Source organism: Poecilia mexicana, unplaced genomic scaffold, assembly GCF_051168715.1.
Source record: "Poecilia mexicana isolate PSO_F unplaced genomic scaffold, ASM5116871v1 scaffold_8, whole genome shotgun sequence".
Lineage (NCBI taxonomy): Eukaryota > Metazoa > Chordata > Actinopteri > Cyprinodontiformes > Poeciliidae > Poecilia > Poecilia mexicana.
In genome coordinates, this window is record NW_028263377.1 from 8,902,049 (window position 1) to 8,915,787 (window position 13,739).

Genomic DNA, 13,739 nt, shown 5'->3' on the forward strand with positions numbered 1-13,739 from the left:
ATATAAAGAAGACATGATTTGATCTTCCACAAAATTCACTTCATTCCTCACCTTTAAATCCATCTAAAATACATATTTAGATATGGAAACACAAGCAACTAGAGAGAACACACAGTATCAGTATCTAATTTATGAATTTTCACTTTCAGGATATGCAGTGAAGCAGAAAGTAACACGGTTCTCTCTGCTCTGATTAAATAGGTTTATGACTGAGTTTTAACCGGACAATCATCTTATGCATAAAAACAAGACCAAAACTCAGACCTCATGCACAGAATAAAAACATTGAGTTTTTTGGTTTGTCTTTGTTCTCTCCTACACGTGCTAAAAACTTGAATCTTTTTTTGCAGCACACGCTTGGTTTAGAGGTTTAATGCATGGAATCATTTGGAAATAACACAATTGTTTACCTCTGAGTTTAGCTGAACGTAACTTGGTCCCCCAGTAAATATCCACAATTAGGAATTTAAGAGGAAAGAAGCAGAGGAGGAAGTTGTGTTTTTTCTGACAAAAAAGAACTGAAGGATAAACACAGCTCTGGAACAGTGAACAATGAGCCTTTCAGACTCATTGAGTTAGAGGCATTTAAATGGCCTCTAACTTAAGATACCTGCACAAATCTGAGGGAATTCAGAAAACATGAGCTCAAACACACATGCATACTCCCACAAATACACGCATTCTCCGAATTGAGGCTTCTGTGTGTAGGATGTTCTGCAGTCTCAGCCAATAGAGCGCTTCTGCTCATGTGATGTTGTCCAATCAGAGTATGGGAGGCTGACACACCCTCAGGAGGATGTGTGGAACGATGCTGAGGTATGATGCAGGCAGAGTGTGTGTGTGTTTGTGTCAGAGCAGGCTCCCAGTAGACTCGGATGTTATGCTGATGGCGAGCCTTTCAAGGAAACTGAGAGGTGTCCAAACCCCTGACTGCTGCAGGAGCACATCTTCAGTTCATGTCAGCACAGATTTAATTACACACGATCACACAAAACGTCCAAAGACACACTCTTGGGAATGCTCAGAATAGTCAGAGGTGAAAAACGGGTCTTGCAGCTCTGCAAAGTGGGCTGAACTTCCCTCCATTTTATCACAGCCCGCAGCTTCATTATTGGACTGCCAAAATGGAGGTCTGATGGAGACCACTACAGATTATAGGAGCAGTCCATGAAACAGAGGACAAAAAAACGAGAGCTGCTTTTTCTGGTGGAACTGCTGGAAATTGGGTGATTCAGGGTTCCCCAAAACATTTGTAATTTTGAAATTAGGCTGTTTTTGCCTGTTGTTTCAGATTTTTACACAAGATCTGTATCCCAAATTTAAATGATTAACCTTTCAGACCTTAATGTGCCTCTCAGTCCTGTTTTTGGAGCAGCTGCACCACATTGTTGTGGCTCTGAGCTCAATAGTTCAAATACTCCAGTCTGACATGTGGCAATGGGTATTTGGTTGCAGCATTCTTCCCTGTGGAACGCTCTATTCACTGATGTCAGAATTTTAAGAGTCCAAGATTAATAAATGAAAATACAGTAGCAATTAAAGTGTTTCACATAGATAAGGTTTGCTTTGATAGTTTATCAAGAAATGTAATGGTCATTTGATTTTTTTTTTTTGCACCTTTAGGTTTTCTTTAGTTTGACTATCTGAAACAAGTGTGAATCAGTAAGGGAACAAGTTCACAATATTGTACATGTGCACAATAACTAGGCAAGAAAGTTTTTTGACCATGTCATAAATTTTAGAGACATTTTCTAATTCTAAACTGGATCATTTGAATGCTTAATGAATTTAATCATAGCAAGTGATGTACATCTGTGTAATGAGTGTGTGTGGCCTAAGTAGATTAGTATCCTATATGCATCATTATTCTGCAGACTATTTTCTTTTGGTAGAATATAAACAAAATATCTAAAATATGAAGTTCAAGATATTGCAAACTTGTAACTAACGTGATGCTTGATTAAGACAACCGAGGATAAATTTGCTAAAGTGGAACCATTTCAGATTACACATTGACAAAAATAAATATATAAACAGAACATGACGAATAACTCACAGAAGACAAAAAATACATACAGTTCCATCTGTTTATTGATTAACTATAAAATATTTACTTACTAAAACAATTTCAAAGGAACACTGATAAACGTGGTTGCCGTCTGTAAAAAAACAAACAAGGAAAACAAAAACAGTTCCTTAAACATTTAGTATAGGATGACAGAATATATGTAGCTTCAGATTTCTCTAAAATGTATTCATTTTCATTTTTACAAGATTAGACAAAGTATATTCTGATAGTTTTCTTCCCTCCACAGTGAAGGATCATTTACAAAACTTAGATGTTTTTTTTCTTTTTGTATATTCTCAAAATAATCTTTTCCCTGTAACAGGACAATAATGATACTGAAGGAACAGCAGACGAAGAACCAGCCTCCAGTCCACCTCTCTCTCTCACTTTCATATACTATTGTTTGCTCGCTCTTTCATTTCTCTCTCTTTTTCTCTCTCTTTCTAGCAGCTAGCTCCCGGTGCCTGTCAGCAGTATTGCTTGAGAGGCGTGGACGATTGTTCAGATAGGGGAAGCAAGAAGGCGGGAAATGAACAACAAAACAAACATTTAAAAAAAAGCACAGCAAAAAATAATTAGATTTTTTAAAAATTACTAAAACATAATGACAACATATACAAAAATCAGGCTCTTAAAATGTATGAAACAAAACAAAATAAAGCGTAGTGGAGAGTAAAAGTGTGTAAGTGTCGGACCCTGTTTAGGCCGGAGACTGGGCTTTGGATGGAGATAAGGGGGCAAAAAGTAATATTGGAAGGTAGTAACACACACCTGTAAAAGGGGCTTTTGGGGGTGTATAGGTGTGTGTTATCAAGAGATAAGACCGTGATGTCTTATCAGCCTCCTTACACACACACAAGACATACAGAGAAAAGTGCTTTAGCAGCTCCAGGGGTAAACAAACATTCATAAACGGGCACTTTAAACATGTTCACTCTGCAAACGGCGGCGCGTCCTGTGGATCCGCAATCCTCCGATACCACACCGCCATCCAGCTGCACTGCCCGTCGCTCAAATGGACATAAGAACAGCGTAATCAGGAACATGGGGGGGGCTTTAGCAGATAATGTTTTTAGCAAGTAAAAAAAAAAAAAAAAACAGGAAATAGATTCACTCTGTACCTGGTTGAAACTATTTTAAATACGAATAGATTAGCAGCACATTTTAAGAAAAAAACAAAACCTTTTCTGGGAGAGGCTGTCGTGTCTGGATTATCCATCAATGCACACTGAAATGCTTCATTTAACAGAAAGATGCCACAACGGCACACGGGTTCTTCTTCTAAACATTCTGCAGCCGGCGACGGCAAGCAAAAACAGACGAATGTAGAGGACAAACCAGAAAGTCTCCAGATAAGAGTAGAAAATATTAACACCTATTGAATATCAACAAGACAGTCTTCAAACTCTGCTGAAGGGCAGAGATAAAAGCAAAGAGTAGGCATGGGTCGGTTCACGGTAAGAAGGTAGCTATACAAAAGTTTTTAAAAAGTTACGGTTCAGTTCCGTTAACGTTTTCTGGCGTCCAGTTCCTATGGGTTAAAGTTTGTTTTTTTATTATTATTATTAGAAGAAAAGTGCTGGTGTGACTGGGAGTGACGCCACTGAACTCTGCCAGTTAGCTGGCTGAAATAAGGCTGCAACGCATATTTGGCAGCTTGGAAATATTTCCAGTCACTAAAAATACATTTAGTTGTGTGGAAACTGAAGGAGAACAATCTATGCACTGCCGGTCAGCTGGCCGCATAGGAAATGGGTACACTTTTCTCTTGCTAACTGGAACCAATTCTCGCTTATGTTATAAATAAACGTGTTAAAACATTATGCTATTACATTTATATATTGATTATTTCAACCACTGTACTTTCACTAAAGTTCATCATACCGTGATTTACCGGGAACAGAGGGAGCAATGCAGCTATATACAAAAGTAAAACACCATATATTTGATGGACACATCTGAGTCTTTAGAAAACGGTATAATAAGGAAGGCAAAAAAGACTGGGATAAAACTGACTATTCCTCTGGACCTGAAGACATTGTGGACCATGAAGGGAGACAAAAGAAAATAAAACAGTTTGGCAAAACATTGTTATAAGGCCTGGGAAAGTAAGGCGGCGTATAGCACTCACGATCCTGAGCATGACATTCAACAGTCTTACTGAAAAAAAAAAAAAACAGGAGGGAGCAAAACCCACAATTTAATGAGGCACATAGAAAAATAAAACACAGGCAGCTAAAAGAACCATCAACTAGAACATGTTATGATGGATGTGGCTGCACCTGTTTAGTTTACCTGGGTAAAGAGAGGGGTGACCGGTGGGAGTAAATACTCGAGGAAGACACAATACAAGACTCAGAGTCTCCTTATTCAAAGTGCACTCATGTGGAAACGGTGATTGTTTGGAGGGAAGCGTGCGATTAGAAATGGCGAAGGAACTTTCCCACAAAACAGCAGAAGCTGAATTGTTAAAAAAAAGGAAAGGAAGAGAAAGAAAGCAAGAAAGAAAACACTAAACATAGGACACTTGAAGGTTGCAGACAAAATAAGGGAATGAAGGAAGCCTGGCTGTGGAAAATGAGTGTTTAAAATTGAATTACGCTGATCGAATCAGTTTCGACAGCTGGACGGTGAAAATCAGCGCCATGACCTTGATGAATCTTGGACTGACTGCAGTGTTTATAACCATTAAAGAAAAATATTCTCTCTGACTGGGATTCCTGATGCCAATGTTCCCACACACAGATTGGGATCAGGAGGTCATCCCTTTTTCCTGGAAAATAATACTTCGTCACAGCCTCCATTCACCCGCATGTTGTAGGCATCGGCCAGTTACCAGAACCCAGGAGGCCATGTTGGTTTGTGTCATTTTATGATGAATAAGAAATAAAAAAAAAAAAAGGCAACATTTTTAGATTTTCATGTTAAAATACAAAATGTTACATTAAATTTTGGAGGGGGTTTGCATCAAATGTTTGCATCAAATGTTTGCAAACATTTGATGCAAACATTTAGATTTAAATGTGATTTCACTTCAGTTCATTATCCTAACAAACATTTTGAATAATTTGCAAAGAGAAATAAAATGAGCTGAGATTCAGATACACATGATTCAATAAATTAGAATATGAGGCTCGTTTTTTTTAGGTTAAAACTACATTTTGAAAATAACCTTTAACTCTTGTGTCCAGAAATGGGGTCCAACCGACCCCACACACATAAAACTTGTATCATTTTCCACAGTCCTCTATGTTTGCCTCAGTCCTCACACGCACAAGGGTTAAGAGGGCATAAAAAATAATTTTCATTACTCACATTTCTGTATTAAGATGCTTTTTATTGGTTTGATTTAATATCCTAATCTTACATTTTTAATCGGCTGCAGGTAGAAAAGGATTTTATCAGAAATAAATAGTTGAAAACACAAGTCTAATTTATCTGTTAAAAAGTGTCGTGTAATGATGGAGTTTCCACAAGATGGAGTTTCTCTCTCTTGTGGTGAAAAATATAAGAAAAGAAAAACTTTCAAGGGCTGAGAAGAAACTTACAGGAAGTTTGTATTGTAAGTCGTGCTATATTTGGCAAGCTGCCGCTTGCTGTAAAGCAGCAGACTGTAGGCTAGCGACCCAAACGGTCCGACTTATTAACCAGCTAACATCGGCTTCATAAACTTGTGCTACTCTACAAATAACTAAATGGCATACAATAATAATTAAAAAGCAAAAAATTCAGCGATTGCTCATTCTATATTTTGGGTTAGTATTAAAATTAAAGTAATAAATGATACAGAAAATTATAAGTTCATATATTATACTATTGACACCAATTTTGTCTGATTTGAAGTGGGACCGACGTCACTCAGTTTATATTATTTTAGAAACAGCTGGAATAAATGCTTTTTTCTGCTCTAAATAAAATCGGTTATATTGTGTTTTACATTTTTTTTTTTTTTTTGCTTACATTTTGGGGATAAATAAAGTGAAACCTTGTTTTTTTTTTATCTGCCCAAGGTTAAACAAGGAGAATCTGATACCGACCCATGCCTACTCATTTACAGCAGTGCAGAAACGCGATGCTGAATGTGGGTGTAAAACGGGCAAATGTGACAGAAGATCCTCAGACTGCAGCTGGTTTCCTTTCATAGTGTGTTTCAGTGTGGATTTGTACTGAGAACTCCCAAAAAAAAAAAAAAAAAAAAGAGAAGTGCTTTCAAAGACGCATCTCTTCCTCTCCTTAGCCTGAGTTAACGAGGGAGTCAAATTTCAACAGCGCAGGGACGCTTCGCCCTGAGTTCCGATTGTCAGGAGGACGGCGAGGGGATTTGCGGGGGGGATAAATATCAGGAAACGAGACTTTTAAGTGTTTCTAAGTGCTTTCTGTTGGATTGCGACGGTAGGAGTCTACCTCTCATCTCTCTGTGCATTTCTTTCTTTGCGTCTGTTGCTCCTGCTGTTCTATACACACATTTATATGACTGTAACAGGACTGTAACATCACCACGGGAACGTCATAATCACAACATCACACCAGCTTTACCCCACCACCCACACAGGGCGAACAGGCATGTGCCCCCCTCCTGTTTCATCATTCACAGTTCGTTAAAGCTTCTTTACTGTTTACCTCTTCAGAAAAAAAGTACTCTGACATAAATCTATCACACGAAAATAAAACACCTAGATTTTCCTTTAGATACCTGCGTCTCTTACATGAGGGGAAGTATTTACATTGTGTTTGTGCACGTTGTGAGCATACATACAGTATGTGTCTGTTTCTGCAGGGGAGATATTTACACGCAATAGGAAGTATTCATGCCTTTGTCCCCCATGAACAGAGTGGGATAACGACATCTGTGTGTGCAAATGCTTCAGGAGACCGGTCCATTTTTTTTATTTTAATACTGTCTGTAGTGTTTCCCATCTCCGTAGTCAGAGCTGTCCTCGACAGTCTCCCTTTTTTTTTTTTTTTTTTTTTTTGAAGTGTATCATGGTATGGGAGCGGTTCAGTTCATGGAGTCACGATTCCAATTCAGAAAAAACAAAACAAAACAAACAAAAAAAAAACATTAACATCAGTGATCAGACCGCAGATTGGGCCGAACCCCCCGTGAGGTCGCGTCGTGATTTGGTTTTCAGTAGCTCGTCTAGCAGATGACCGGAACGCCGTCCGTGTTGAAGATCATTCCGGTTGTGGGTTCGTAGGTGCCGGCCAGGTAGTAAAGGTCCTCGCTGTCAGCATAGCGGCGAGTGTGGATCATCTGCTCGTACTCCTCCACGCTCACCACCAAACACTTGTGGCTGATGGTCTGCACGTCGTTCTCGTCGCTGTGAGACGACTGGTACAGGGCGCGCTGCGACACAGACACGGGTTTTAATGAGGAGCGATTTCCATGCTACTGTAAAACATTTGGCATTTAGGCCTTAGCCTCGTGCAGAGGAGGGCAGGCAATAGGACAGATTTTCCAAAAGGCTTTGTTATTGCAGCACTATAATCACCAACCAAAAAAATAAAACAATTAATCCTAACAAATTAACTTTTCTGTATAGATTTTTTTTTTCAATTGATTTGAAAAAAAAAAAAAAAAATCAATTTTTTCCCCCTTAGTGTTGTTGGCTGATAGTCCTGACAAGAAAGCTGTCAACTCAAACAATGAAAAAGATTACAAAGCTGTTTGAAGGCAGAGGTAGAACACAGTCAGATGTGTCTGGCCTTCAGGACAACTACAAACAAAACGTAGAGGTTGGTGAAGGAAAACACGTAGGTCGATAAAGAAAAATGTCAAAGAATCAGGACTGAAGACTAAAGGAAAAAAGAAATAACAGCGCTGAACAAATGGAAAACATGAAGAGCCAAACCTAAACCAATCTCTAAAGAGAAACAGTGATGGGTGGTGAATGATGGGATGAAACAGATATTCAGCCAATCAAAAGCAAGTTTGCTGAGTATAGATGCATTTCGCCAACGAACACAGAGGAGTACAAACTTTATAGAATATTTAAATTTACAACCAGTTGATTATTTGTCTTGATCTGATCCTAACTGTGAGTCAATCACGGCATTTAAATACCTTTTTATTGAACTCTTCTTCTGTTAACAGTTTCGTGGTCCACTCTCTGGTTTTAAATCACCTTCATGTCGTTGGAGCAAGCAACGTTCAACAATCATGAACTATCTCAAAACGCACGTCTCACAACAGATCTGTGTTTTTTCTGAACATTCAACCGTTTTTCACCCTTCACAATAATGATTACAGTGAAAGAAAGACTGTACTGGCTGCTGCTGCTTCCTGTTTGTCTCTGTGTTGTCAGTGAGCTCACATATCCACGTCTCCCGTGGGAGAAATGCTCAGAGAGCAGATGAAACACTAGTGATTAATGTTTATGATGTTCAATGTTACAAAACGCTAGAAATTACATTTTCCATACGTTTTGTCGATACACAACTTATGGGACTCGTATTGAAATATGCCGTCAGCCAAATTATTCGCAATTCTCATCAAAACAGACAGCAAACAAGCTAGCATTAGCCTAGCAGGACTGGCGAGTCAATTAAGTAGGAGGCTATCATAATACTATAGTAGATCATACTGGTTTTAATGACTGGACTTGTTAAACTTCCTGTTTGTACACGTTGCAACAAAATACTGCAGATTCTCTCAACTTGGTCTAATTTCTTGTTCGAGGGTCACATTAGCTCCAGCCTTAGCATTTCGACCTCTGTTCTGTTGAGTATCCGTCACACGTTTAGTTCCTCCTTTGCCTTCTTCAACAATAATTGTATGTGGGATAAAGCAGCTAGAGATATTTGGATTTGTTTTCCTCTCACCTCCATGAAGTCTTTCCTCTGAATGGAAGAGTGCAGAGCCGCTGGTAAAGACTGACCGCACATCTGATCCCAGTTCTACGATGAAAACAAAGTCAGACACTTTAAAAAACGAAGCCCATCTCAATAAATCTGACCAGTAACACCACTGGTTTGAATGGTGCCATGGAACAAAATACAACCTCTTCTCATAAGGTCTAACCTTCTTATCGGTGAGTTTCTTGCCAGGGTTCGTCTCCTCTGGGTGGTAGAACCAGTTGACCCGGACCACCATGTTGCTGCCCCAGGACTCCCACATGCTCTGGATGCGTCCGATGAAGGGCAAGTTGGGCCGGCCGGCGGACAGGAACACGGCACAGTCCCCGATGCGGATCATCTCTCGGCCACGCATGATGGCCTTGTAGAAGAGCTTCTTGGCTTTCCCCTTCATGCCGCGTCTCTGGAGGACGACAGCAGGACGGAAAAGATGTGACTTTGGGTTTTTTTTTTTTTTTTTTCCCTTTCTTTTTCATTGTTTCTCGAAGTTTAGTCCTTCTCACCTGAGTGGGTTTCCCGAACCACTTCCAGAGCTGTCTGGCCGGGAGGAAGGCAGAGATCTTGGGTCTGTTCTCCACACTGGGCAGCCTCTGACGTTTGGCCAGCTCCTTGGTCGTGGGCAGGTGGACCCCCTCTCTCCTCTTGGGCCTCCCCGCCTTCCCCTCTCCCCCGCTCGGCTTCGGTTTTGGCGGACGGCCCCTCTGTCCGGAGCCCTTCCCCGTGGCGGGCTTTGTCGGTTTACTGGGAGCCGGAGCGGCTGGAGGACTCGATGGGGAGGGAGAGTCTGAGTGAGGAGATAACTCTTCCTCCTCCATTTTGATTTCCACCTCTTCTTTCGCCTCCTCCTCCTCCTCTTTGATGTTGTCTTTAGGTTTGTCCTGTGTAGGAGTTTTCTGGAGGGGTCCAGGCGGCGACGTATGGGTCCTCTCCTCATCTGAGCTGCAGGATGAGTCATCAGTCGACGACGAGGATGATGAGGACGACGAAGAAGAAGAGGACGACGAGGAGCCAGAACAGGACGAAGAAGAGGACGAGCAGCTAGAGGTGCATTTCTTCTTCTTCTTCTTCACCTTCCCGTTTTGGCCTTCTTCCTCTGACTCGGAGCTGCTGCTACTCTGAGACTCCTCCTTCATCTTCCTCTCCTCCCTCTTCTCCAGCTCCTTTCGTTCCTCTTTTTTGGCCTTCTCGTCTCTAGTGTTCACCTCCTGTCCTCTGCCTCCACTCCCCCGACTCTCCAGCTGGTCCTTGGCCAGGATGGAGGTCTTGTAGGCAGACTCCCTCTCAGGGAGACTGGTCGCCCTCTCTGGGCCTCTCATCTTCGCCTTCAGTAGCTTCTGGTTGGCTGAGGAAGTGGCGATAGGGGCGTGGTCTCGCCTGATGTCGCGGCCCTCTAACAACATCAAAGCCTTGGTCTTTTTGGTTTTCGGGGAAGTGACGCCTTCGTGGTCCAGCTTGACGAGGGGCTCTGCGGACAAGGACTTCCTCTGTCCGGAGACAGGCTTGGGCCTGGACATGGGTCTGGAGGACATCTGGTCTGAAGATGATGGGATCTTCAGCTTGGGTTTGGGCGTGCCAGCTGGCGTCAGTGACGCCGACGACGGTCTGGGGGTCAGCGACGAACTGGGTTTGCCAGTCGGCAGCCTGGAGATGGGGCTGGGGATCAGACCAGAGCCGAGGCTGGATCTGCTCTGATGGTCCGATTTAATTTTGGACGAGGAGACGGAGGCGGGTCTGGGCGTGGACGTAGCGGCGGGTTTGGGTGCAGAGGAGGAGGAAACGGTGATGGAATGCCTCGGCCTGCTGGCGGTGGGGCTGATGGAGCTGCTGCTCTCTCTGTCTCGCCACTGGTTGGTGTAAGAGGTCAAGTTGGGCTCGCTGTACAGATCCACCGTCAGAACCTTCCCATACGTGGAGGGATAGAGAGAAGAGGGGAGGACCCGGGACGGCTTGGAGACGGGAGACTGGGCCGAGCCACTCTTCCGGGGCACCGGACTGGGGAGAGTGGGGCTGCTCGCCGAGGAAGCACCGGAGTTCTTCCGGTCGGGTTTGGCTGGCGTGGCCATGGTGGGTCGGGATGCAGGACGGGGCTTTTCCTGAGCAGGTTTCTGGACAGAGGAGGTTCTGTCCTGGGCTGGTTTTGCTGGAGCTGGAGGTCTCTCGGCGGACTGGGCGGAGGAGGGGAGAGGATCGGCTTTCTCCTGACCGTCTTGATTTATGGAGGCGTCTAAGTGGAAAGGAAAGGGGGATTTTTGATTTTCTTTTTCTGACAGCCAAACACTGATTTTTATGACTTTTTTTTTAAGTTACTAGAGCTAAAGTTATAATATCATCAGGATAAAAACACAAAAATACCAGAAGAAAGTTGTAAAATTACAGGAACAGATCATTTGATTGTTAAAAGATAAAGTATGTCCCATTTGTAACTGATACCAAAGCGAAACTTCACAAGATGCTCAACGTTCCTCATTTTAGTCTTTTATTATTTTTGTTTAGGAGTCATCATAGAATTACTTCTTCATTCTATTATTATTAAGACTTTATTCTCATTTTTTGATTGCACTGTCATACAGCATTTTTCTTGTATTATTATGACTTTTCGGGCAGTCAGTTTTTTTTTCCTCCTACTTTATGATTGAATCATTTAATTCTCATAATACGATGACCTTAATTTTTTTTATCAATAATATAATCTCGTAATATTAGGACTTAATTCTCGTATAAATTTTTCCTTGCAATATTACGACTTCTCATATTATTGCAACTTTTCCTTGTGCCATTGTGATGACTGACTTTATTCTCATCATATGACTTGTACAACTTTTGTCTTGCATTATGACTTTTTTCCTCCTAATGACTTTATTCCCATGATTTCTTTTTTTTTTTCTTAGCCTGGCCCTAATACGACGTCATATTTTATAGTGTCCTACAGATATATCTGCATGTTATAAAGCATATTTCTGAAGTGGAACGAAAACGTAGCAAGTTTTTAAAATTAATTTACAAGTACAAATCTGTAATATTGATATCCCTTTGCATTTAGTCCCTCTGTGCCAATGCTTTGTAGAACAGGGGTGTCCAAAGTGCAGCCATTTGCAACTCTTGGAAGGATTTTGTGAGCAGTGTAAGTTTTAAACAGCAGATTGTGTTTTGCATGTAGGCCGTATCATTTTTGTCCCCATGCCGCTTCGCTGTTACGAGCTCATCCTTGTTGCTCTAATCCATAAATACATAGAGATAACATAGCAATTTGTGGTTGTGATGTGTTAAAATGTGAAAAAGGCTGAATGGTGCTGTCTGTTGGATGTGCTGACATTTTCATTCTGTGGCATCATGAGGTTTTTTTTTTTTTTTTTTTTCTTTCCCCAACAGTTCAGGGAGGACAAATCAGCAAGAAACCATCTCTGAAATGAAAACATTACATTGCAGAAGTGCTTACCAGGCCAAATAACAGCCAGGGTCAGCAAATTTGTAAAAGCAATGTGTCGCAGATTACAGCTCCTGGTTTAGACTTTGAGCCTCACACGACAACAAAGCAAGAGTAAAGTGAAATCAAAGGCGACAGACAGACGGGCTAAAATATGGGACGTCTGACACTCACAAGTCACATTGGCTCCAGCTAGTGACAAATTCCTCAAACGGACAGTCAGAGTTTTCTATTGTTTTGTTTTCTATATACAAAATAACAGAGTTGTGAATGGGTAAATAAGGCACTCCAGTGGGTGGTCCAGAATCCAAAATAACGTGTCTGGTTCTTGTTTCATGGAGTTCCTCTACTGACTACAGTGTGTGAACAGATGGCTGGACATCGATTGTTAATTCTGGCCCAGTTTTACTCTGAGGATCAATACAGATATCTTAACCCTTTCATGCATGAATTATGATCCTTTGTGACAGGATTTTTTTTCCAAATTATTTTTGATTTTCTTAAGGCATAAAAAAAATTGTAAAAAAAATATTTTTTTATTTTATTTTAGGTGATCAATTGTAATTTTCTCCAAATACAAAGTTGTTATTTGAAAAATACATCAGTAGTTTTGTTCTTTAGGGGTTATCTGATGTCACAATATTTTTTTTTACCTGCAAGAGTCGTCTACAGTAGGAGAGACCGGTCGGTTGGCATGCTTTTTTGTCTGTCGGCCATATTGGATTTAACAAAAATAATTTCTTGCATTAGTGCCCACTTCAGTTGTCTGTGTGCATTTATAACATAAAAATCCACAAGAAGCAGAAGAAAATGACCTTTAGACAGTTGTCCACTGTACATGAAAGGGTTAATGCAGATATACGGCGTCTCTTCACTTTTTTGAATTGTTTCACTGCACTAACATTTGATATGGAATTTGGGGAGTATTTAAGAGCAATATAATGGAGAAAAAATGTGCAAGCACTGCACAAGCCAGAGCTTTGTGACCGATTTCACAAACGAATCATTTTAGCTGATTCAGTTTTTTCTCAATATCAAAACATTCTAGGTTTTTCTCCATCAATCCCGCTGTGAGTGATGAAGACGCAATGTCACACTTTGAGTAAGTAAAAGAGGATTTTAAAAGAAAAAGATTGAATTGACACTTAAAATCTGCTTTAGTGTGTTATAAACCCCAAAACAACATTTCTATGCGTTTCCTCCAACTTCTTTTTTCTTATAAACGCCTCACTGGTTTTCTTCAATCAGTAACAACATCCACACTGAAGAGTGTTGTCAGTGTGGCCTGGTGTGTCCACCAACCAAATCTCCAGGGAAACACCAGTAAAGGCCAATCAAGCAGAAAACATTCAAGTCAAACATCAGTGTTTTTAGGCTCGCCTTCTCCTTCCT

General features: G+C 41.1%; 1 protein-coding gene across 2 annotated transcripts in view; it reads right to left on the minus strand.

Moving 5' to 3' along the window:
• Positions 1 to 2,073: 2,073 nt before the first annotated feature.
• Positions 2,074 to 13,739, minus strand: part of tnrc18 (trinucleotide repeat containing 18) — a 62,370-nt gene continuing 50,704 nt past the window's right edge. For both annotated transcript variants that reach the window (XM_088008188.1, XM_088008187.1), the window contains exons 27-30: positions 9,427 to 11,147; positions 9,090 to 9,326; positions 8,891 to 8,965; positions 2,074 to 7,415 (exon numbers count right to left, since the gene is read on the minus strand). In XM_088008188.1, the coding sequence (XP_087864314.1) occupies positions 7,209 to 7,415; positions 8,891 to 8,965; positions 9,090 to 9,326; positions 9,427 to 11,147 (2,240 nt within the window). In that variant the 3' untranslated portion in view covers positions 2,074 to 7,208. The remainder of the gene's footprint in view (positions 7,416 to 8,890; positions 8,966 to 9,089; positions 9,327 to 9,426; positions 11,148 to 13,739) is intronic.